The 26,867-nt window shown below is 47.9% G+C and overlaps 1 protein-coding gene across 1 annotated transcript; it reads left to right on the top strand.

Annotated features, from left to right (window-relative positions):
* The first annotated feature begins 4,554 nt into the window (after positions 1 to 4,554).
* On the top strand, positions 4,555 to 6,768 carry LOC137315813 (zinc finger protein 436-like). The gene has a single exon (XM_067980293.1). It carries the CDS (start codon positions 4,799 to 4,801, stop codon positions 5,639 to 5,641), a length of 843 nt encoding a protein of 280 aa, XP_067836394.1. The 5' UTR covers positions 4,555 to 4,798; the 3' UTR covers positions 5,642 to 6,768.
* Positions 6,769 to 26,867: the final 20,099 nt, after the last annotated feature.

Raw genomic sequence — 26,867 nt, 5'->3', positions numbered from 1 at the left:
GGAGTTTAATATCCTGGATACATGTTAAATGAGGCAGAAGATCAGCCATGATCTTATTGAATGGTGGAGCAGGCTCGAGGGGCCGTATGGACTACTCCTGCTCCTATTTCTTATGTTCTTATGTTAACTGCTGGTTCAACACTCTAGCAGTGATTTGCTGTCCAGTTAAAGAAGGACCTGCAGTGTGTTTCCAAGAGTTCCCTGTTTTATTGATACATTTATCCAGTGCCGTTAACATAGTAAAACGTCCCAAGGCCCTTCACAGGAGCGATTAACAAACAAAATTTGACACTGAACCACATAAAGAGATATTAGGACAGGTGAGCAAAAGCTTGGTCAAAGAGGTAGGTTTTAAGGAGGGTGGACTCGATTCAGCGATGAGTAATGAGCCAGACTTAGTTAATAATCTAACAGTAAGGGAACATTTATACATGAGCCCACACAGTGAGTGACAGCAGGATTATCCACTGTGGTGGGCATCACGGTCGAGTCCAGTCCTGCCCTCAAGTGACATCCATAAATTTCCCAGTTGAGGTCACTGGATCTCCATCGAGAGCAGGGTTACTCTTATTTAGCCCAGTGGTACTGAGGCCAATTCCAGCCCCTGAACTGCTGCCTTGGCTGAGATCAAGGATTGGACTTGTGATCTTCCTGGTCAGTGGTGCAGAGGGTTTTAAACTGGGCCGGGGGTTAGAACAGAATATTTTGAAACAAATGTCATTCCACCTTTGAACAAAACCATCGACACACAGTAGAAAAATCAGAAGTCTTTCAAAATGAAACAAGTGAGTCAAATGGATCTTCAAAAATAGTGAGAGATTTTAGAAAGGCTGAACTCACTAAAATAGACAGGTTTCCATTCACTGCACTGAATACAGAAGGGAGCGACTGTTAATAGGGACCCTGTTAGTGAAGGATGAAGCAGTGTCTGTCCCTTTATCATAGAATCATTGAATGATAAAGCACAGAAGGAGGCCATAAGGCCCATCATGCCTGTGACAGCTTTAAGAAAGAGCTATCCAATTGGTCCCATGCTCATGCCCTTTATCCTGCAAATTTATCCTATTCAAGTATTTATCCAATTCCCTTTTGAAAATTAGAATTGACTCTGATTCCCCCATGCTTTCATGCAGTGTCTATCTCGGGTGTTTTTTGAAGAAGTTGCTGGGTCAGTGGATGAGGATAATCCGGTTCACATTGTCTGTCTCAGGGGTGTTTTTTGAAGAAGTTGCTGGGTCAGTGGATGAGGATAATCCGGTTCACATTGTCTATCTCAGGGGGTTCAAACTCATTTTCTATGGTGGGCCTGATCCGATATCCTGACACTTGGCCTGGGCCACATTCAGCAAAACTTATTAAACTAGAAATAGATCAAGATGAACGATATCGGTCCTCACAGCACACAGAAAAAATGAGGCCTCGAAGTTTCTCTCAGAATGACAGGCCTGAACTCGAGTTGGAAAACACAGTTGGAAAACATTGATCAATTGAACCGGACTGGGCGGGGCCTGAGGTGCGAGTTGGTGAAGGAAAAGTGGCGACCGGTGAACTTCGCTCCCTGTCTGAGGGCCCAGGCACTCGGGTTTCTGTATAATTTATTGATTGATTTTGTTTAATGTTTATTGTCCCTCCGGCCCCAATCTCGATACGATGACGAAATTTCTGTTCACCGATTCGGACCTTCAATGGCGGAGAGTTTACCCAGAATCCGCGGCGGCCCAGAAAGTGCCCTATCAGTGACTATAGGAGCCCAGTGCGCAGGCGCGGGACTGGTCTGTGCTCTGAGCATGCGCGGTGCGAGTGGTGGCGACGGACTGAGGGAACAGGCGGGTCGGGATCCGGTCGGAGACGGTGGGCGCGGGGGAGGAATTGGACCCATGGGTGGGCAGGGAAGCTTCATAAACACCCGGTGCAGGCCTCAGGCCCCGAATAAGAGCCCACAGGCCCCGTGTTTACACCGCGGTGACAGGCCCGACCGGCGGCCGCCCGGGTGAGCGGGGAACTGGCCGCCATCTTGGTCAGAGAAGTAAGGGATCACGGCGCGTGCGCGGCCATCTTTGTTCACGAGCGGGCGGGGCTTCAGGGTCCCGGTGACAAAGTGGGCGGGGCTTCAGGGTCCCAGTGACCAGCAACAAAGGGTGGGCGGGGCTTCAGGGTCCCAGTGATGAGGAACAAAGAGTGGGCGTGGCTTCAGGGTCCCAGTGATGAGGAACAAAGAGTGGGCGGGGTTTCAGGGTCCCAGTGACCAGCAACAAAGGGTGGGCGGGGCTTCAGGGTCCCAGTGATGAGCAACAAAGAGTGGGCGGGGCTTCAGGGTTCCTGTGCCTGTGAACAAAGAGTGGGCGGGGCTTCAGGGTCCCTGTGCCTGTGAACAAAGAGTGGGCGGGGCTTCAGGGTCCCAGTGACTGGGAACAAAGAGTGGGCGGGGCTTCAGGGTCCCCGTGAGTGGGGACAACGAGTGGGCGGGGCTTCAGGGTTCCTGTGACCGGGAACAAAGAGTGGGCGGGGCTTCAGGGTCCCTGTGACAGGGAACAAAGAGTGGGCGGGGCTTCAGGATCCCTGTGACAGGGAACAAAGAGTGGGCGGGGCTTCAGCGTCCCTGTGACAGGGAACAAAGAGTGGGCGGGGCTTCAGGGTCCCTGTGACAGGGAACAAAGAGTGGGCGGGGCTTCAGGGTCCCAGTCAGTGGGGACAAAGAGTGGGCGGGGCTTCAGGGTCCCAGTGACCGGGAACAAAGAGTGGGCGGGGCTTCAGGGTCCCTGTGATGGTGAACAAAGAGTGGGCGGGGCTTCAGGGTCCCTGTGACCAGGAACATAGAGTGGGCGGGGCTTCAGGGTCCCAGTCAGTGGGGACAAAGAGTGGGCGGGGCTTCAGGGTCCCAGTGACTGTGAACAAAGAGTGGGCGGGGCTTCAGGGTCCCAGTGACTGTGAACAAAGAGTGGGCGGGGCTTCAGGGTCCCAGTGACTGGGAACAAAGAGTGGGCGGGGCTTCAGGGTCCCTGTGACGGTGAACAAAGAGTGGGCGGGGCTTCAGGGTCCCTGTGATGGTGAACAAAGAGTGGGCGGGGCTTCAGGGTCCCAGTGACCAGGAACAAAGAGTGGGCAGGGCTTCAGGGTCCCAGTGACTGGGAACAAAGAGTGGGCGGGGCTTCAGGGTCCCAGTGACTGGGAACAAGGAGTGGGCGGTGCTTCAGGGTCCCTGTGACCGGGAACAAAGAGTGGGCGGGGCTTCAGCGTCCCTGTGACTGGGAACAAAGAGTGGGCGGGGCTTCAGGGTCCCAGTGACTGTGAACAATGAGTGGGCGGGGCTTCAGGGTCCCTGTGACGGTGAACAAAGAGTGGGCGGGGCTTCAGGGTCCCAGTGACTGTGAACAAAGAGTGGGCGGGGCTTCAGGGTCCCAGTGACTGGGAACAAGGAGTGGGCGGGGCTTCAGGGTCCCAGTGACTGGGAACAAGGAGTGGGCGGGGCTTCAGGGTCCCAGTGACTGGGAACAAGGAGTGGGCGGGGCTTCAGGGTCCCAGTGACTGGGAACAAGGAGTGGGCGGGGCTTCAGGGTCCCAGTGACTGGGAACAAAGAGTGGGCGGGGCTTCAGGGTCCCAGTGACTGGGAACAAAGAGTGGGCGGGGCTTCCGGGTCCCAGTGACTGGGAACAAGGAGTGGGCGGGGCTTCAGGGTCCCTGTGACTGGGAACAAAGAGTGGGCGGGGCTTCAGGGTCCCAGTGACTGGGAACAAAGAGTGGGCGGGGCTTCAGGGTCCCAGTGACTGGGAACAAAGAGTGGGCGGGGCTTCAGGGTCCCAGTGACTGGGAACAAAGAGTGGGCGGGGCTTCAGGGTCCCTGTGACGGGGAACAAAGAGTGGGCGGGGCTTCAGTGTCCCAGTGACTGGGAACAAAGAGTGGGCGGGGCTTCAGGTTCCCTGTGATGGTGAACAAAGAGTGGGCGGGGCTTCAGGGTCCCTGTGACGGTGAACAAAGAGTGGGCGGGGCTTCAGGGTCCCTGTGACTGGGAACAAAGAGTGGGCGGGGCTTCAGGGTCCCAGTGACCGGGAACAAAGAGTGGGCGGGGCTTCAGGGTCCCTGTGACTGGGAACAAAGAGTGGGCGGGGCTTCAGGGTCCCTGTGACTGTGAACAAATAGTGGGCGGGGCTTCAGGGTCCCTGTGCCTCATTTATTTTCCTCTCACTCTGCTCCCAGGGGGTGGAGAACTGAACCCGACCAGAGTAGAGGGAGGGAGGAAACTGGGAGTGGAGGGAAGAAATGATGGAGATGGTGCGATGGGTTTGGATTTCAGCACAGGGAGGAGGGAGAGTGTGTGGGACGGGGATTTACAGTCTGGTGGAATGAGCGGGAAGAATGTTCCATAGAAACTAGAATTTTGTGTTCTGAATTTCTGTCCTGTATTTACAGTGAGGACTTTTGTAAACTCCTTTTACAGGGGATTAGAAGGGGAGGATTTGCAGACGGAAACTCAAACCAAACATCACATCAAGATCTGACAGTCACTCCATTCATCAGGACCTGAATATCATCGGCCTTTGAATGTTGAAGGAGAAATGTTTGTCTGTTCTCTCTGTGGGAAAAGATTTCAAACATCAGTGTGAGTGGAAAATCACCGAGACACACACACCCGAGTGAGAGTGTTCCAGTGCACTGAGTGTGGAAAGAGCTTCAACCAGTTTCACAGCCTGAAAAAACATCGCACCATTCACAGCGGGGAGAAACCGTCCACGTGTTCTGTGTGTGGACGAGGATTCAACTGATCGTCCAACCTGGAGAGACACAAGGACACCCGGACCATGGAGAAACCGTGGAAATGTGGGGACTGTGGGAAGGGATTCAAATACCCGTCTGGGCTGGAAACTCATCGACACAGTCACACCGGGGAGAGGCCGTTCACCTGCTCTGTGTGTGGGAAGGGATTCGCTCGTTCATCCCATCTGCTGAGACACCAGCAAGTTCACACCGGGGAGAGGCCGTTCACCTGCTCCGTGTGTGGGAAGGGATTCACTCGTTCATCCAACCTGCTGATTCACCAGCGAGTTCATACTGGGGAGAGGCCGTTCACCTGCTCCGTGTGTGGGAAGGGATTCGCTCATTCATCCCACCTGCTGACACACCAGCGAGTTCACACTGGGGAGAGGCCGTTCACCTGCTCCGTGTGTGGGAAAGGATTCACTCAGTCATCCAGCCTCATTTCACACCAACTTGTTCACACTGATAATAGACCGTTTAAATGTTCTGACTGTGAGAAGAGCTTCAAGGGAACAAGGGATCTGCTGAAACATGAACGAGTTCACACTGTGGAGAGGCCGTTCACCTGCTCCGTGTGTGGGAAGGGATTCACTCAGTCATCCACTTTGCTGACACACCAGCGAGTTCACACTGACGAGAGGCCGTTCACCTGCTCCGTATGTGAGAAGGGATTCACTTGTTCATCCCACCTGCTGACACACCAGCGAGTTCACACTGGGGAGAGGCCGTTTACCTGCTCCGTATGTGAGAAGGGATTCACTTGTTCATCCCACCTGCTGACACACCAGCGAGTTCACACTGGGGAGAGGCCGTTCACCTGCTCCGTGTGTGGGAAGGGATTCACTCAGTCATCCCACCTGTTGAGACACCAGCGAGTTCACCTGTGATGCAGTGGTTGGATTCTGCTGTTAATCACATCCAGGACTGAACCACGTTCTTTCTGACAGTTGGGGTTTGTTTCTGATGTTAATAACCCCGAGAACTGGGCTGGAGTTTAATATTCTGGATATATGCACTCCAGAGGGGCTCTGACCGAGGCTCTGTGGAACTGAAGCATAACTTCCTCCCCTTTGTATTCCAGCCCTCGAGATAAAGGCCAACATTCCATTAGTCTTTGTGATTAATTTTTGTATCTGGGCACTAGCTTTTAGTGATTTGTGTACATGGACACCCAAATCCCTTTGCTCCTCCACAGTTCCCAGTCTCTCACTTTAAGAAAATACTCCAATGTTTCCTTCTTGTATACAAAGTGGATGATCTCACACTTCCCCACACTGAACTCCATCTGCCACAGTTTTGTCCACTCACAAAATCTGTCCCTTTGTAACTTCCTGCTCCCATCCACACAACTTACTGTGTCTCCTAACTTAGTGTCATCTGCAAACTTGGATATAAAACTCTCTCTTCCTTCATCCAAGTTATTGATAAATATGGTGAAAAGCTGAGACCCCAGTCCAGATCCCTGGGGAACACCACTTGTCACATCCCACCAATCAAAGAACGTTCCCTTTATCCCCACTCTCTGTCTCCCACCTCCCAACACAAGTCACAAGGTCACTTTCAATTTTGTGCACTTTTATTTTTGCGAATAATCTCTTGTGCTGAATCTTATCAAATGCCTTCTGGAAGTCCACACAGACAATGTCCATCGACACTCCCTGTCCAGCCTGTTAGTGACTTCAAAAAATTCATCGAGATTAGTCAGACATGACCCACCCTTCACAAATCCACGCTGACTCTCTTTGATCAGCTCAGGCTTGTTCAAGTCCTCAATCATTCTGTCTCTGGTGATAGATTCCAGTAACTTCCCCACTCCTGACGTTAAACTGACAGGTCTGTCGTTTCCTTTTCTCTCTCTTCCTCCTTTCTTAAATATTGGAGTGATATTTTCATATCCAAGGGCACAATTCCCGAGTCCAGAGAGCTTTGTGAAACTATGACTAATGTTTCTGTAATTTCCCCACCTGTTTCCTTTAATACCCTGAGGGAAAACCATCAGGTCCTGGAGATTTCATTCTTTCTTTGCAGTTATTTATTTTTCTATTTCCAGAGATAATTGATTCATATTTAATATTAAACATTGATTATCAGATGGGTTTAATTTGTATTCTTTTCGTTACTTTTTATTGCTCACTTTGGTATAATTCACCTGTTTCTTTCTTTTATTGAATCAGTTTTTATTAATATCCTTTTTATTACTCACTCCTTTCATACAAACCTCAGATTCCCCAGTCTAAGTTCCCTCGGTTAACTTGAGGTTTTCACCCCCACCACTGTAACTGGAAGATCAACTTCAGGTAACTACTGGGGAGATCACATGACGGGGCACCGGGGAGACCATAAGAGATAGGAGCAGGAGCAGGCCATTCAGCCCCTCGAGCCTGCTCCGCCATTCAATGGCTGATCTGATTTTTACCTCAACTCCTCTTTCCCGCCCTTTCCCCATATCCTTTGACTCCCTTGCTGATCAACAATTTGTCTAACTCAGCCTTGAATGTATTCAATGACTCAGCCTCCACAGCTTTTGGGGTAAAGATTTCCAAAGAATCATGACCCTGTGGGAGAAGAAATTCCTCCTCATTTCCGTCTTAAAAGGACGACTCCTTATTCTCAGACAATGACCCCGAGTTCTAGATTCCTCCATGAGGGGTAACATCCTCTCAGCATCGATCCTGTCGAATCCCCTCAGAATCTTTTATGTTTCAATAAGATCTCCTCTCATTTTTCTGAACTCCAATGAGTATAGACCCAACCTGTTCAATCTTTCCTCATAAGACAACCCTTCCATACCCGGGATCAACCTCGTGAACCTTCTCTGAACTGCCTCCAATGCAAGTTTGTCCTTCCTTAAATAAAGGCACCAGAACTCTACGCAGTACTCCAGGTATGGTCTCACCAGCACCCTGTACAGTTGTAGCATGACTTCCCTGCTTTTATACTCCATCCACCGAGAAATAAAGGCCAATATTCTGTTTGATTGCTGCACCTGTATGTTGACTTTTTGTGTTTCATGTACGAGGACACCCAGATCCCTCTGTACCGCAGCATTCTGTCGTATTTCTCCACTGAAATAATATTTTGCTTTTTTATTTTTCCTCCCAAAGTGGATGACTTCACATTTTCCCACGTTAAATTCCAACTGCAAAATTTTTGCCCATTCACTTAACCCGTCAATATCCCTTTGCAGACACTTTGTGTCCTCATCGCAACTTGCTTTTCCACCTATCTTTGTATCATCAGCAAATTTGGCCACAAGACACTCTGTTCCTTCATTGAAGTCATTGATATATATTGTAAATAGTTGAGGCCTCAGCACTGAGCCCTGCGGCACCCCACTAGTTACAGATTGCCATTATCCCGGCTCTTTGTTTTCTGTTTGTTAGCCAATCCTCTATCCATGCCAGTATATTACCCCCAACACCATGAGCTCTTATCTTGTGCAGTAATCTTTTATGTGGCACCTTATCGAATGCCTTTTGGAAATCCAAATATACTGCATCCATTGATTCCCCTTTATCCACCCTGCTCGTTACTTTCTCAAAGAACTCGAATAAATTGTCAGACATGTTTTCCCCTTCATAAAACCATGTTGACTCTCCTTGATTGTATTATGAGTCTCCAAATGTCCTGCTACTACTTCCTTAATAATGGAATCTAGCATTTTCCCAATGACAGATGTTAGGCTAACTGGTCTATAGTTACCTGCTTTCTGTCTCACTCCCTTCTTGAATAGGGGTGTTACGTTTGCGGTTTTCCAATCCACGATCTCTGCACCCACCTCCTTTCAGACTCTTGGATGCAAGCCATCAGTTCGAGGGGACTTGTCAGCCTTTAGACTCATTAGTTTACCTAGTACTTTTTCTCTAACCGGTCTCTCTCCGGTGTGACAGTGCCGGTGTGTCAGTAAATGTGATGATCGAGTGAATCCCTTTCCACACACACAGCTGGTGAACGGATTCTCCCCATTACGAAGATTCTGGTGTGGCAGTAGGTGAGATGAGCGAGTGAATCCATTCCCACACTCAGCTGGCGAACGGCCTCTCCCCGTGTGACTGGGTCGATGAGTTTCCAGCAACTGAACCCCTTCCCACAGTCCCCACATTTCCACTGTTGATTCCTGGCACGTCTGTGTTTGTGTCTCATGGGCTGGACGATTGGCTGAAAGGATGTTCACACACAGAACACGTGACCAGTTTCTCACTGCTGTGATTGGTGAGTTTTCCTTCTGTATCCAAAGGCCGATGATATTCAGGTCCTGATGAATCGAGTGACTGTCAGACCTTGACGTGATGTTTGGTTTGAGTTTCCCATCTGTAAATCCTCCCCTTCTAACATCCTGTAAAAGGAGTTTACCAAAGATCCTACTTTAATTACAGGATAGAATTTCAGAACAGACAATTCTAGTTTCTTGTCTCTCGTTTCAAATTCTACCATCAAATTTTATTTGATTTCACTCCTGTGAGGCACCTTGGGATGTTTTACTTCGTTAAATGCTCTGTATAAATACAAGTTGTTGGTGTTTCTGACGAATATTCGGTCGTCTCCTGTCCCTTCCAAGCTGTAAATTCACCATTCAACACTTTCTCCCTCCTCCCTCCGTCCTTACTGTCTGAAATCAACATTCATTCCGCCATCTGTGATTTTGTATAAGAAGATAAGAACATAAGAAATAGCAGCAGGAGTCGGCCATTCGGCCCCTCGTGCTTGCTCCGCCATTCAATATGATCATGGCTGATCTTAGATCTCAACTCCACATTCCCGCCCGATCCCCATATCCCTTGATTCCCCTACAGTCCATCATGAGGTCAGAATTGGGGATGTTCGCTGATGATTGCACAGTGTTCAGTTTCATTTGCAAATTCTCAGATAATGAAGCAGTCCGAGCCCGCATGCAGCAAGACCTGGACAACATCCAGGCTTGGGCTCATCAGTGGCAAGTAACATTCGCGCCAGACAAGTGCCAGGCAATGACCATCTTCAACAAGAGAGAGTCTAACCACCTCCCCTTAACATTCAACGGCTTTACCATCGCCGAATCCCCCACCATCAACATCCTGGGGGTCACCATTGACCAGAAACTAACTGGACCAGCCATATAAATACTGTGGCTACAAGAGCAGGTCAGAGGCTGGGTATTCTGCGGCGAGTGTCTCACCTCCTGACTCCCCAAAGCCTTTCCACCATCAACAAAGCACAATTCAGGAGTTTGATGGAATACTCTCCACTTGCCTGGGTGAGTGCAGCTCCAACAACACTCAAGAAGCTCGACACCATCCAGGACAAAGCAGCCCGCTTGATTGGCACCCCATCCACCACCCTAAACATTCACTTCCTTCACCACCGGCGCACCGTGGCTGCAGTGTGTACCATCCCTTGGATGCACTTCAGCAACTCGCCAAGGCTTCTTCGACAGCACCTCCCAAACCCGCGACCTCTACCACCTAGAAGGACAAGAGCAGCAGGCACATGGGAATTCCACCACCTCCATGTTCCCCTCCAAGTCACACACCATCCCGACTTGGAAATATATCGCCGTTCCTTCATCGTCGCTGGGTCAAAATCCCGGAACTCCCTACCAAATAGCACCGTGGGAGAACCTTCACCAGACGGACTGCAGCGGTTCAAGGAGGCGGCTCACCACCACCTTCTGAAGGGCAATCAGGGATGGGCAATAAACGCTGGCCTTGCCCGCCACGCCCACATCCCATGAACGAAAAAAAAATGTAAACCGTGCTGTCGTTGCCCTGGGAATGTTTTATTGGACAGTGTAGAAGGAGCTTTATTCTGTATCTAACCCGTGCTGTACCTGCCCTGGGAGTGTTTGACGGGACAGTGCAGAGAGAGATTTGCTCACATATCCTCTCCATCACCAAGACCGCCTACTTCCACCACTGTAACATTGCGCATCTCCAGCCGACTTGACTTCTCCAATGCTCTCCTGGCCGGCCTCTCATCTTCCACCCTCCATAAACTTGAGCTCATACAAAACTCTGCTCCCCGTATTCCAACTCGCACCAAGTCCTGTACATCCGTCACCCCTGTGCTTGCTTTGGTCGGTCTGGGAACACCTCGATTTTAAAATTCTCATCCTTGTTTCCAAATTCTTCCATGGTCTCGCCCCTCCCTATCTCTGTATCCTCCTCCAGCCCCACAACCCTCCGAGATTTCTGCCTTTCTCCTAAATCACTCCACCATTGGCGGCCGTGCCTTCAGCTGCCTCGGCACTCAGCTCTGGAATTCCCTCCCTAAACCTCTCCGGATCTCCGCCTCTCTCTCCTCCTTTAAGACGCTCATTAAATCTTACCTCTTTGAACAAGCTTTTGGTCACCTGTCCTCATATCTCCTTATGTGGATCGGAGTCAAATTTTGTTTGATAATCGCTCCTGTGAAACGCGTTGGGACCTTTTATTATGTTAAAGGCGCTACATGAATGCAAGTTGTTGTTGTTGTATGTTAATTGCTCTGTGCCTGACCTGGGAGTCCCGGATACTGACAAGAGGTGCTCTGACTGATTAAATGTCCCATTTCCAGACTCTGACATCCATCACCTCGATGAGCACAAAGATTCACCTGAAGAAGGTAACACAAATCCATCAGCTTCTCCCCGGACACAGATACTGAGGGACAGGGAGTGTCCGGGACAGTGACAAGTCTTACTCAATAAGCTATAAATTGATCCTGGACCTCTTAGAATCATAGAATTATAGAAAATTTACCGCACAGAAGGAGGCCATTCGGCCCATCGTGTCCGCGCCGGCTGAGAAACGAGCCACCCAGCCCAATCCCGCTTTCCTGCATTTGGTCCGTAGCCCTGCAGGTCACAGCTTTTCAGGTGCACATCCAGTTATTTTTTTACATGAGTGAAGGGTTTCTACCTCTACCACCCTATCAGGCAGTGAGTTCCAGGCCCCCACCGCCCTCTGGGTGAAAATATTTTCCTCATTTTCGCTCTAATCCTTCTACCAATCACTTTAAATCTATGCCCCCTGGTTATTGATCCCTCTGCTCAGGGAAATAGGTCCTTCTGATCCACTCTACCTAGGCCTTGCATAATTTTGTACACCTCAATCAAATCATCCCTCAGCCTCCTCTGTTCCAAGGAAAGCAACCACAGACTATCCAATCTGTCATCACAGCTAAAATTCTCCAGTCCTGGCAACATCCTCGTGAATCTCCTCTGCACCCTCTCTCGTGCAATGACATCCTTCCTGTAATGTGGTGACCAGAACTGTGCGCAGCACTCAAACTGTGGCTGAACTAGTGTTTTATACAGTTCCAGCATAACATCCCTGCTTTTATGTTGCATGCCTCAGCTAATAAAGGAAAGCATTCCATCTGCCTTCTTAACCACCTTATCTACCTGTCCAGCTACCATGTCTAACGAAGCTAGTTGATTTTTTTGAGGAGCTAATTAATGTGGTAGATTAGGAGTGTCTATGGATGTTATTTATATGAACTTCCAGATGACATTCGACAAGGTTCCACACAAGACTCTGTTCACAAAATCGAGAGTGCATGGAATTGGAGGCAATCTATTGACTTGGACAGGGAATTGGTTATGAGGTAGGAGACAGAGAGTGGGGATAATGGGTTTGGACTCAAATCAGCAGGATGTGACCAGTGGTGTCCCCAGGGATCTGTACTGGGGCCTCAGCTTTTCACTATGTTCATAAATGACTTGGATGAAGGATTAGAGAGCCGTGTATCCAAGCTCGCTGACGACAGTAAGTTAGGAAGCACAATAAATATTGTAGATGGGAGCAGATCGTTGCAAAGGGACGTTGAAAGATTAATTTAATGGGCAAAACTGTGGCAGATGGAGTTAAATGTGGGAAAGTGTGAGGTCATCCACTTTCGACCGAAGAAAGATCGATCAGGGTATCTAAATATTGAGATGTTCGCAACTGTGGAAGAGCAGAGAGTTTGTGGGGTCCAAGTCCAGAAATCACTAAAAGCTAATGGACAGGTACAACAAAATAATCGAAAAGCTAATGGAACGTTGGCCTTTATTTCAGGGGGTGGAAAACAAAAGGGTGGAAGTTATGTTAAAGCTGTGCTGAGCTCTGGTTAGACCCCATCTCGAGACTCCGTTCAGTTCTGGGCAGCGCACCTCAGGAAGGATATATGGGCCTTGGAGGGGGGACAGCACAGATTCACCAGAATGATACCGGGGCTAAAAAGGTTAAGTTACGAGGACAGACTGCACAGACGAGGCTTGCATTCCCTGAAGTATAGAAGATTGAAGGCTGATCTCATTAAGGTGTTTAAGATGATGAAAGGATTTGATGGGGTCGATGGGGAGAAACTATTTCCTCTGGTGGGGGAGTCCAGAAGAAATGGGCATAACCTTAAAATTTGTGGTAGTCCGTTCAAGGGTGATGTCAGAAAGCATTTCTTCACACAAAGGGCAGTGGAAATCTGGAACCCTCTCCTCCAAAAAGCTGTTGACGCTGGGGATGAGTGGAAAATTTCAAAACTCCGATTGATAGATCTTTGCTCGTTAAGGTTATTAATGGTTACAAATCCAAGGGGGGAAATGGAGGTAAGATACAGGTCAGCCCTGATCTAATTGAATGGAGGAAAAGGTTTAAGGGGCTGAATGGCCTCTTTCTGTTCCAAAGGAAACGTAAAATTATAATTAAAAGATGATTCTCTGGTCCTCACTCCATGGGCTGCATGTGTGCCCCGCCCGCCCGCTTTGTGCAAACACATGAAACAAGAGCCTGGCGGACGGGAGCTTCCTACACCCGCCCCAGGCCGCTCCAGAGGACTGAGCGGGGCTAAAAACCAGCAGGAATCAAGCGGGACTGATCTCCGCGGACTTCCCCACCTCCACCGTCCCTGTTAGTCACTAAATCAGGGCGTTAAAAGATGTAAACCGGCCTCACTGTGTTTGTATCACAGAGATGAGGGGATTGGGCCGAACACCAGACCAACACCTTGTGATGATGGAAAGTCTTCTCATTATTTAATGAATTTAACAATTCCAGTAAAGGGATATTTCACCACATTCTTCAACTCCTCTCTGAATTTAGTCTGGGTCACGGCATAAATACACGTGTTGGTGCAGCAACTCAGGAGCTGGAGCAGAAATCCCAGTTCTTGTACAAATTCAGGTAGAGACACAGGAATAAAGTCTAACAGATACAATCGGTTCCATACAAAATACAACAGAAACACCGCCCATAACAGGATAAAATTCCCCGATATAACAAACAGTAAAATGATGGATTTCCTTCTCTTCTCCATCTCTGGGTCACTGGGACTCTCCCCACTGCTGTGGGCCCGGAGTCTCCTGCGGACTCTGCTCGACACTAAAATGTATCTGACTGTTAAAACATTGAGCAGCAGAATCAGAAGAAATGGAACAAATGGGGTTACAATATAATGAAGCAATTCAATTATTGCCCACACCTGTGAATGACGAACATCCCATGATATATAACAAAACCAGGGAGAATTACTAATCCAATATTCACCTCCAAGCATAAAGTACCAGAACGTGTTCTTCACACATAACAGCACACTCACTGTTCCGAGAACCACAGCCGCCGTTTTCTCGGTGCAATATTTAGTTTTCAGCTTCTGGCAACAAATGGCCACAAATCGATCAAAGGTGAAAGTGACTGTGAACCAGACAGAACAGTCTGTGCCTGCGTAAAGCAGGACGGCGTGGATATTACACACTTTAAAGGCCCACATGAACTGAAACTGAGTCCAATAAAGAATAGGAATTTGCCTGAATATCAGATCAGTGATAACGACCAGTAGATCCGCCGCTGCCATGGACACCAGGTAACGGGTAACACATTTGGAGAGACCGCACCTTCCTCGAGACAGGACCACAATCGTCACTAAGTTCACTGTAAGGAAGAGAAAAACAGGGAATTATACTTCAGACTGAGAGTAAAAGCAGCAGCCTGGTCGCTCATCCCTGGGAACATTCTACTAAATCTCCTCTGCACCCTCTCCAAGGCCTTAAAATCCTTCCTAAAGTGTGATGCCCAGAATTGGAGACAATTGGACAGCTGAGGCCTGACCAGTGATTTATAACCAGTGGTTAGTCCACTCTTGGAGTATTGTGCACAGTTGTGATCTCCATTAATAACAAGGGTTTAAAGGCACTGGACTGAGTTCAAAACAGATTTACAATGATGATACCAGAACTGAGAGGATATACTTATCAGGAGAGGCTGAACAGGCTGGGACTCTTTTCTCTCCTTTTTTTCACTTGTGGTGTAGTGGGGGGACAAATCTCGTGGTCATAAATATAAGATAATGACCAACAAATCCAATAAGCAGTTCAGGAGAAATTGAGTTACCCAGGGACTGGTTAGAATGTTGAGCTCGCAAACACAAGGAATAGTTGAGGCGAATAGAATAGATGCATTTAAGGGGAAGTTAACTAAGTACAAGAGGGAGAAAGGAATTGAAGAATATGCTGATCGGGTGAGATGAAGTAGAATGGGAGGAGGCTCGTGTGGAGCATAAACACCGGCATAGACCAGATGGGCCGAATGGCCTGTTTCTAAGCTGTAAATTCTATGTATTTCTATGTAACCCGAGTTTAGGAATTTTTAAATTGAGGCTTCGCTCGACCGGGGGCCAATGTAAGTCAGCAAGCAGAGGGGTGATGGGTGAACGGGACTCGGTGCGAGTTTGGATGCGGGCAGCAGAGTTTTGGATGAGCTCAAGTTTATGGAGGGTGGTGGGTGGGAGACCGGCCAGTAGAGCATTGGAATAGTCGAGTCTGGAGGGAACAAAAACACGGATCAGGATTTCAGCAGAAGATGGGCTGAGGCAGGGGCAGAGACGGGCAATGTTCGGGAGGTGGAAGTCGGCGATCTTGGTGATGGAGAGGATATGGGGTCAGAAGCTCAGCTCAGGGTCAAATAGAACGCCTACTGGTCCGGTTCAGCCTCAGACAGTGACCAGGGAGGGGGATGGAAACAGTTGCGAATGAACGGAATTTATGATCGGGGCTGAAGACAATGGCTTCAGTCTCTCTAATGTTTAAATGGACGAAATTTCTGCTCATCCAGGACTGGACGTTGGATTCGCAGTGAAGGGGTCGAGAGAGGCGGTGGTGAGAAACAGCTGGGTGTCAGTTCCATGTGGAATCTGACTTTGTGTTTTCGGATGATGTCACCGAGGGGAAGCTTCAATATGTGAAATAGGAGGAGGTCAAGGATTGTTCCTTGTGGGACACCAGAGATAACGGTGTGTGGGCGGGAAGATGAATCATTGCAGGAGATTCTCTGGCTAAGCCTGGATTGATAGGAATGGAAGCAGGCGAGGGCAGTCCCACCCAGTTGGACAACGGACGAGAGGCGTTGGAGATAGATGGTGTGGGCACCCGTGTCAAAGGCTGCAGACAGGCCAAGAAGGAAGAGGAGGGATAGTTTTCCACGGTCAGTCACATGGGATGTCATTTGTGACTTTGATTCGGGCCGTCTCAGTGCTGTGTCAGCGGTGGAAACGTGATTGGAGAGGTTGCTAATGCATTTGCAGGAAAGATGGGAACAGATTTTGGAAAAGACAACACGTTCAAGGAGAGGAAAGGGAGGTTGGAGATGGGGGCGGTAATTTACAAGGACCGAGGGGTCATGGATTTTTTTTGAGGATGGGGTGATGACGGCAGATTTGAAGAGGAGACGAGAGAGAACCGTGAATGAAAGGGTTAACTTTGCCCCTTTGGACATTACATTTGGACATTGTAAGTTGAAACTGCAAAGGCAGCAATGTGCAGAAACTTTCAGAAGCTTCGGTTTTCAACAACAACTGATCTGAATGAAAGCAACGATGAGTAGAAGCTTCGAAAAGCTTCGAACTGGCTTTTGTTTCTCAAAACAACTGATAAGAACCTTAACAGATAACAACTTGGGAAAAACAATGCTGAAACAGTTAGAAACCCTTGGGAAAGACAATTCAAGTTACTTGTTCACAGGTAACAGGAGTTTTAAGGTCTGCTGGTTATAGTTAATGACACTGATCTGTGGAAACCAGCGCTAACAGATAGGTCATCAATACACTCTGAAATATTGGACAATATCCAATAATGATTCAGCTCCAGGCAGCTGTCTTACTCTATGAACAAATATTTCTGATCCGATACTAGGGTTCAGTGCAGAGAGCAGACGGCAAACTGTTCAATAAAGAGAATCGTCCACCAACATTCCTTGTGTACGAGACTCAAATAACAGGCAAATCCTAAAAAATGACCATCAGTTGAAGAAAGTCATAAAAAGAACAGACTGTTCATTGGACTGGGACCAATGAATCGGGAACTGTTCACATGTTACATGAAGGAAACAAGATGCATTACCAGACACTGAACAAGAGGATTACACTGAATACAATTAATAACCGGGTCTGAAGGACAAGAACAGTTAAACATGGTTTACAGAATTAACTGCTTAAATAATGACTTACCAGGAACGCCAACAGCAGCGAGGAGCGGATAGTAAATCTGTTGTACATCAATAATTGCCCACAGAATCCGAAGCTGAATTGGAATATACCAGAACATTCTTTCATTATCTCTGCGATCCAATGATCACTGTTTGTACTGGAGGCAAAGCTGCATCAAACACTCTGATGTGACGCCTTGAAAACAGTCCCTATTTATGGCCTGAGGGAACTCTCCAGTGAGACAATTAAACGACACATTGACATTAATTGAGGTCAGTAAACAAACAGGTTAGGTAAATCCCTTAACACCGTCACTCCATATTGAAAATTACGGGTAAACAAGCATTTTACTGATGTGAAGTGAAGCTACCGAAAGTTCTAAATATTACTTAAAGAAAATGATGTAAAAAAAGAAAATATGAATCCCGCAGTCTGACAGTACTGATGTGAAGAGAGAGCAGCTTCACTGACAGAGTTCAGATTATTTCTGTGAATTCAGCCGGCAATTTCAGAATTTTTCAAATACGTTTTCTGGGGTGGAGTTTCCAAAAGTGCAAAAGACAACAAGGATAGATTAAAGTAATGGTCAGTCAGGATATATTGGGACTGATAATATAGTGGTCAGTGAGGATACATGGGGACTGATAATATAATGGTCAGCAAGGATACATTGGGGCTGATAATACATTGGTCAGTAAGGATACACGGGGGCGGATAATACAATGGTCAGTAAGGATAAATGGGGGCTGATAATACAATGGTCAGTAGGGATACATGTGGGCTGATAATACAGTGGTCAGCAAGGATACATGGGGGCTGATAATACAATGGTCAGAAAGGATACATGGGAGCTGATAATACAATGGTCAGAAAGGATACAGGGGGACTGATAATACAATGGTCAGTAAGGATACATGGGTACTGATAATACAGTGGTCAGTGAGGATACACGGGGGCTGATGATACAATGGTCAGTAAGAACACATTTGGTGTAAATGCAATGTCCTTCACGGATACATGTGGGTGACAACTGAATGTTTTGTAAGGATTCTTGAATGCAGATAATGCAATGATCAGTAAGGAAACACGGGGTTTGCTAATGCAATTGTCAGAAGAACACATTTGTGTGATAATGTAATGGTCAGTAAGAACACAGCGGAATGATAATACAGTAGTCAGTAAGAATACCTGGGTTTATACTACAATGGTCAGTCAGGATACATGGGGTGTGATACTGCCATGGTCAGTAACTGTAAATGGGGCAGATTATATCATGGTCACCAATAATGTGTAGGGGTGATAATACAATGGTGAGTACGGATACTTGAGATGTGATAATGCAATGGTCGATAAGGATACTTGGATGCAGATGATACAATGGTCAATTATGATACATGAGGGTTATAATACCATGGGCAGTAAGGATACTTGGGGGCTGATAATGTAATGGTCAGTAAGGAGAGATGGGATTGATAATACAATGGTCAGTAATTATACACGGGGTGTGATAATTCAATGGCAGTAAGGATACATCGGTGGTAATAAAGCAATGATTAGTAAAAATACACGGGGCTGATAACACAATATTCATTAAGGATACATGGGGCCGTTAATTTAATGGTCAGTAAGAATACATAGGATCTGCCATTTACATGCTTATTTAGGATACTTTAGGCAAATAATACAATGGTCAGTAAGGATACATGGGGGCTGATAATAGAGTGGTCTGTAAGAACACATGGTGGTGGTAATACAATGGTCAGTAAAGGTACTTAGACACAGATATTCCAATTGTCAGTACGAATACATGTGAGTGATAATGCAATGGTCATTAAGAATACATGAAGGTTCATAATAGAATGGCCAGTCAGAATACATGGGATTGATAATACACTGGTCAGTAAGGATACACGGGGAGTGATAATACAATGGTCAGTCAGGATACATGGGATTGATAATACAATGGTCAGTCAGTAAAAATGGGGGTGATCACAGAATGGTCAGTATGGACACATATTGTGTGATAATGCAATGGTCAGTAGGAATCCATGTGGTGGGATAATACAATGGTCAGTAAGAGTACCTGGGATGTGTCAGTGCAATGGTCAGTAAAGATACTTGGATGCAGATAATACAGTTGTCAGTGAGAATGTATGTGGATGAAAATAAAATGGTCAGTAACAATACAAACAATTGTCAGTAAGGATATATGTGGTGTGCTGATACAATGCTGAGTAAGAATACATGGGAAAGATAATGTAATGGTCAGGAAGAAGATATGACGGTGGTAATGCAACAGTCAGTCAGAATATATGGGAGTGATAATACAACGGCCAGTAAGAATACATGGGAGTGGTAATAGAATGGACAGTAAGTAAAGATGGGGGCTGATAATACAATGGTCAGTAAGTAAAGATGGGGGCTGATAATACAATGGCCAGTCAGTATACATGGGGGCCGATAATATAGTGGTCAGTAAGTATACATGGGGGCTTTTATTTTTTTATTTTTTTTATTCGTTCACGGGATGTGGGCGTCGCTGGCAAGGCCGGCATTTATTGCCCATCCCTAATTGCCCTCGAGAAGGTGGTGGTGAGCTGCCTTCTTGAACCGCTGCAGTCCGTGTGGTGACGGTTCTCCCACAGTGCTGTTAGGAAGGGAGTTCCAGGATTTTGACCCAGCGACAATGAAGGAACGGCGATATATTTCCAAGTCGGGATGGTGTGTGACTTGGAGGGGAACGTGCAGGTGATGTTGTTCCCATGCGCCTGCTGCCCTTGTCCTTCTAGGTGGTAGAGGTCGCGGGTTTGGGAGGTGCTGTCGAAGAAGCCTTGGCGAGTTGCTGCAGTGCATCCTGTGGATGGGACACACTGCAGCCACAGTGCGCCGGTGGTGAAGGGAGTGAATGTTTAGGGTGGTGGATGGGGTGCCAATCAAGCGGGCTGCTTTGTCCTGGATGGTGTTGAGCTTCTTGAGTGTTGTTGGAGCTGCACTCATCCAGGCAAGTGGAGAGTATTCCATCACACTCCTGACTTGTGCCTTGTACATGGTGGAAAGGCTTTGGGGAGTCAGGAGGTGAGTCACTCGCCGCAGAATACCCAGCCTCTGACCTGCTCTCGTCGCCACGGTATTTATATGGCTGGTCCAGTTAAGTTTCTGGTCAATGGCTGATAATACAATGGTCAGTAATTATACACGGCGGCTGATAATAGAATGGTCAGTAATACACATGGGTGCTGATAATACAATGGTCAGGAAGGATGCATGGGGGCTGATAATATAATGGTCAGTAAGTATACACGGCGGCTAATAATAGAATGGTAAGTAATATACATGGGGGCTGACAATACAATGGTCAGTAAGTATAAACGGGGGCTGACAATGCAATGGTCGTTAAGTATACATGGGAGTGACAATAGAATGGTCAGTAATTCTACACGGCGGCGGATAATACAATGGTCAGTAGGTGTACATGTGGACTGATAATACAATGATCATTAAGGACACATGGCGACTGATAATTCAATGGTCAGTGAGGATACATGGGGACTGATAATACAATGGTCAGTAAGGACACATGTGGACTGATCATACAATGGTCAGTAAGGATACATGGGGGCTGATAATACAATGGTCTGTAAGGACACATGTGGACTGATCATACAATGGTCAGTAAGGACACATGGGGTCTGATAATACAATGGTCAGTAAGGATAAATGGGGGCTGATAATACAATGGTCAGTAAGGACACATGTGGACTGATCATACAATGGTCAGTAAGGATACATGGGGGCTGATAATACAATGGTCAGTAAGGACACATGTGGACTGATAATACAATGGTCAGTAAGGATACATGGGGGCTGATAATACAATGGTCAGTAAGGACACATGGGGGCTGATAATACAATTGTCAGGAAGGATCCATGAGGCAGATCTTGCCAGAAATCGCTCGGAGCGTCGAATCGACGGTCATTGCCGCTCCTTCGATTTAAATTAACGAAATTACTGACGGCGGGCTTTTCGGCGTCGAATTGTTTGAATTGGACCATGAATCCAATCCTGCTCTGTCCCCCGAGCCTCTGAGCAGCGTTGGTTGCCGCGGCTGGAAATGTCTGTGAGAGGAGAAGACACGCCCACAAAATCTATCTGGAAGTGAAGTCACGCCCACAGCTCCAGCCTTCATTGCTCAAAGAGGTGAGCAGACTTCTCATTGAAAGTTAGTGTTCTGCATGTAATTGTGAATAAAAAAAATAAACTTTTTATAAAATGCCGAATTTAAATGAACCGTTTATAAAAAGCAGTGGAAAGTTAAATAAACAGTCTTTAAAAAGGAGTGTAAAATAAAATGAACTGTTTTTGAAAAGGCTGTTTTTACACTGAGAAAAATGATGGAACAGCAAAAGATGAATGAGAAGAGGTGAAACAAATGTTGTGATGAAGACCTCTCCACACTCCTCAATGAGGTTGAGGTGAGGCTTCGGCGGCTTCTGGGGAACGGAAGTCTCGGGCGGCACAGAAAGTTAGCGTGTTGGTGTGGAAGGAGGGAGCACAGGTTCTGAGCACTAACAGCACCGTGTCACGGAGAGCGGAACAGGGCCGCAAAAAATCAATGATTTAATGCAGTCGGCTAGGATATATAGAGAGTTTTAGAAATTCAAAAGTTCAGATTTAAATGTGCTGAGTTTAACTGATGCATGAACACAGGTTGTTTCTGGGTGGTGTGGTCAAGGTTCAATCTAATGGCAACTGTTCGTAAAACTCAGTTGCCATTGTGGACGGGCCTCACTAAATGCTTTTCGAGATCTTTTATCCCTACTCCAGAGATTTGAGGTGTTACAATTAGTGAATTCGACCCTGTCTCCAAACCCCCAACTTATCTCTCTCACACAAACAAGCACAAACTGATTTTTATTGTTTAATGTCCTTTGGTGTAAAATGGCTTTTAATAACCGTGAGAGGTCGAAGACCGGCGGCGGTTCAGCCTTTATGAGGGAGATGACCGAGCATGAAGAAAGGGCCACTCAGCTGCAGGGCAACACTTCCAGTTTAGTGCCTGGTGTCCGATCAGACACTGGAGCGAGGAAAGGTGAGTTTGACATTCCTCTATTGGCCAGCTGCATGTTTAAAACCTGCGTGTTGTCTGAAGGATGGGAAAAGGAGATTCGAGTCTGACCATGCTCGTGCAGCGTGTGGGCGTCTGTGATGTGACCGATGAACATGCTTCACCAGTGGAACATTTTGTTCTTCCTTCCCACAGGTTCACAGCCGTCTGAGGACACTCGGGCTGCAGAAGGTGGTGAGTCGGCGGCGGCAGAGGGTGATGGTGTTTGTGCTGCAGAGGGTGATGGTGTTTGGGCTGCAGAGGGTGATGGTGTTTGCACTGCAGAGTGTGATGGTGTTTCAGCTCCTGACCCCACCTGCCACCCTCAGGGTGTTGATGTGGGGGGAGCGCTTGACCATGAGGAGCCTCACCTCACCGCCTCTCCAACTCCAGGCCCCTCTGGCTCTGTGCGAGACACACACAATCCCCCTCTCACAGGCAGCCGCCAGCTGAGTCCGACCTGTCGGGGTGTGAGGAACCGTTGGTAGTTGGGGTAGATGCACCCCAGTCCCCCGTGAGGCGAAGTAGACGTCATCCCCATCCCCCCTCCCCCTCGCCCCCCATGTTGATGATGAATTGGGAGAGGACATCAACGGTCAACAAGTGAGACGATTGACGGCTGATGAGAGCGACAAGTACCGTGACTGTTACGTCTCCATGAGACAGGAGATGAAGGATGCTGGACAGAACATTAGCGCCAAGCTGGCCCATACTGGACAGAACATTCGCGCCAAGCTGGCCCATACTGGACAGAACATTGCCCAGCTGGCCCAGACTGGACAGGACATTGCCCAGCTGGCCCATCTTGGACAGAACATTGCCAAGCTGGCCCATACTGGACAGAACTTTGTCCAGCTGCCCCATACTGGACAGAACATTGCCCAGCTGGCCCAGACTGGACAGAACATTGCCCAGCTGGCCCATACTGGACAGAACATTGCCCAGCTGGCCCATACTGGACAGAACATTGCCCAGCTGACCCATACTGGACAGAACATTGCCCAGCTGGCCCATACTGGATAGGACATTGCCCAGCTGGCCCATATTGGACGGAACATTGCCAAGCTGGCCCACACTGGTCAGAACTTTGTCCAACTGCCCCATACGGGACAGAACATTGCCCAGCTGGCCCATACTGGACAGAACATTGCCCAGCTGACCCATATTGGGCAGAACCTTGGCCAGCTGGTCCATACTAGACAGAACATTGCCCAGCTGGCCCATACTCGACAGAACATTGCCCAGCTGGCCCACACTGGACAGAACATTGCCCAGCTGACAAATATTCACCAGGCTCTCGTACATTTCATGGAGTTGAATGCGAGCACGGCTGTGCTGCACCTGAAGCCCGTGACACCCCCCGTGCCACCTCCTGCCGCAGACAGATTGCAGGCCCAAGAGCCAGGAGCTATTCCTGCACCTAACGCTGCTTTTACTCATGTCCCCGTGGAACAGCAGCACCCCAGCTCCGAACTCCTTGATTACAGCCATTTTGTAAGACACAGATTTCGTGCCCTTGGCTCAAGAGGGGCTCGATCACAGGGAGGGATGGGGGCCTGGAGGAAATAGGATGCTCCTCGAGGACAGAGTTCACCTCCTCTTGTTCAGAGTGTCACAGCGACCCTCGAGCATGCCGCAAGGGGGCGTCTGTAAATCTTATTGCTGTTTGTTCGGTTGATGTTTTGGTTGTTTGTTTTTATTCGCTTGTTGATATTTTGTCATGTGATGAATCTCTTCTGATTGTTTGTGTGATAATTTTTGTTGCTGCTGCTGCTGCCCTTCAAACTTAATCAGAAATCATTTGTAATTGTTCGAAGATTTTCTGAATATAAACCATGTTAACATCACAAATGCTTTCAAACAACAAAATTAATAAGTTAACCTAATTTTTATTTAAAGTTTTGCACTACACACCTCAATGTTCACAATAAAGTTTTGCAACAACTAAATACCTCAAAATGTTAATGTAAAGTTTTGCACTAATGTTTTGATGCTGCAATTAAGGCTCACTGTTTCACTTTCAATCTTGCTTGTCCTGTTATCTGCTTTCCTGGGAGGGGGCGGGGAGGCAATTACCCATTTTCATCGATGTCAAAAAGCATCAGCCACTGGGTGCTCTCTCGCTGCCCTGTCTCCTGCAGCCACGGTTTCCCCGGGGGTGGGGATGGGGGAACCAACAATGGCCCGAGCAACATCCGGGTTGTCATCCTGCATCTCATCCATTCCCAGAGGCATCTCGTCTTCCTGGTCAAAGGTCAGTCCTTCCCGCAGTGTAAAGTTGTGCAATGCGCATCAGACAACCACAACCCTGGACATCTTGAGAGGTGAGTACGGCAAAGTTCCCCCGACCTGTCCAAGTATCGAAAGCGTGATTTCAGCTCCCCGATTCTCCTCTCCACTACTTGGCGCGAGCACACGTGGGCACGGTTGCTCCTCTCCTGAGCTGGACTATTGGTCCTTCGGTAGGGTGTCATCTGCCACGGCTTCAGCGGGTCGCCCTTGTCACCTGATATCCATCCAGATCCTTGCTGCTCTCCGGTGAAGGTATCATTGCAAGTCTGAGTGGCGAAGGACGAAGGCATCATGGGCACGTCCATTGTGATCTGTATTTACACTCATGATCCACAGGTCGGCATCGCAAAGGATCCTCACATTGAACCAATTAAACCCCTTCCTGTTGATGTTAGTGACAGGTGCCTCATTGGGTGCCTTCCATATCACATGGGTTCCATCGACTACACCATGAACTCTGGGGAATCCAGCGATCCTGTGGAACACGGTAGATCTCTCCATTTGGGGAATCCAGCGATCCTCTGGAACACGGTAGACCTCTCCCTTTGGGGAATCCAGCGATCCTGTGGAACACGGTAGACCTCTCCACTTGCGGAATCCAGCGATCCTGTGGAACACGGTAGATCTCTCCATTTGCGGAATCCAGCGATCCTGTGGAACACGGTAGACCTCTCCATTTGCGGAATCCAGCGATCCTGTGGAACACGGTAGACCGATTCCTTTGTCGATCTGGGGACATGTCAAGTTTGATGAACTGGGAAACCCTGCGGAATATCGCGTCCGTGACCTCATGAATTCACTCTCGCAGGGCTCTGGGTGATGGTGTATCTGTGACCTGATGAATTCAGACTCTCACAGGGCTCTGGGTGATGGTGCATCTGTGATCTGATGAATTCAGACTCTCACAGGGCTCTGGGTGATGGTGTATCTGTGATCTGATGAATTCAGACTCTCACAGGGCTCTGGGTGATGGTGTATCTGTGACCTGATGAATTCAGACTCTCACAGGGCTCTGGGTGATGGTGCATCTGTGATCTGATGAATTCAGACTCTCGCAGGGCTCTGGGTGATGGTGTATCTGTGACCTGATGAATTCAGACTCTCACAGGGCTCTGGGTGATGGTGCATCTGTGATCTGATGAATTCAGACTCTCACAGGGCTCTGGGTGATGGTGTATCTGTGATCTGATGAATTCAGACTCTCACAGGGCTCTGGGTGATGGTGTATCTGTGACCTGATGAATTCAGACTCTCACAGGGCTCTGGGTGATGGTGCATCTGTGATCTGATGATTTCAGACTCTCGCAGGGCTCTGGGTGATGTTGCACATGTCACCGGGGCCTGACTGAAATGACCCACATGCCACTGACGAGGCCCTGCAGGAAATAGAAGGTGGCTGAAGCTCCTCTTGTGATATCTCACAGAGGCGGCCGATTGCCTCCTTGCTAAAACGAAGTCTCCACATAAATATCTCTTCCGACAACAATGTGGTTGATGTGGTGTGTATGGACTTCCAATAGGCGTTTGATAAAGTTCCGCCTGGTAGGCTTATCATCAAGACTGCGGCCCATGGAATAAAGGGGGCTGTAGCAACATGGATACAGAAATGACAGGTGAACAGAAACAGAGAGAAGTGGTAAACGGTTGTTTTTCGGACTGGAGGAAGGTGTACAGTGGTGTTCCCCAGGGTCAGAGCTGGGACCACTGTTTTTCTTGATATATATTAATGACTTGGACTTGGGTGTTCAGGGCACAATTCCAAAATTTCCAAAACTTGGAAGGGTCGTATACAGTGAGGAGGACACTGATAGACGTCAAGAGGATACAGACAGGCTGGTGGCTTGGGCGGGCACGTGGCAGATGAAATTTAAAGCAGAAAAATGCGAATTGATACATTTTGGAGGGAAGAATGAGAAGACGCAATGTAAACTGGAGGGCACAACGCTAAAAGGGATAAAGGAACAGAGAGATCTGGGGGTTTATGTGCACAAATCGTTAAAGGTGGCAGGGTATGTTGAGAAACTGTTTTAAAAAGCAACGGGATCCAACGCTTTATAAACAGAGCCACAAGTACGAAAGTATGGAAGTCATGACGAACCTTTATAAAACACTGGTTTGACCACAACTGGAATATTTTGTCCAGTTCTGGGCACCGCACTTTAGGAAAGATGTGAAGGTCTTCGAGAGGGTGCAGAAGAGATTTACTCGAACGATTCCAATGATGAGGGACTTTAGTTACGTGGATAGACTGGAGAAACTGGGGTTGTGATTCTTGGAACAGAGACGGTTGCGAGGAGATTTGATC

Source organism: Heptranchias perlo, unplaced genomic scaffold (genome assembly GCF_035084215.1).
Source record: "Heptranchias perlo isolate sHepPer1 unplaced genomic scaffold, sHepPer1.hap1 HAP1_SCAFFOLD_56, whole genome shotgun sequence".
NCBI lineage: Eukaryota > Metazoa > Chordata > Chondrichthyes > Hexanchiformes > Hexanchidae > Heptranchias > Heptranchias perlo.
The sequence above is the reverse complement of the archived record's forward strand: the minus strand, read 5'-3'. Positions and strand labels throughout refer to the sequence as shown.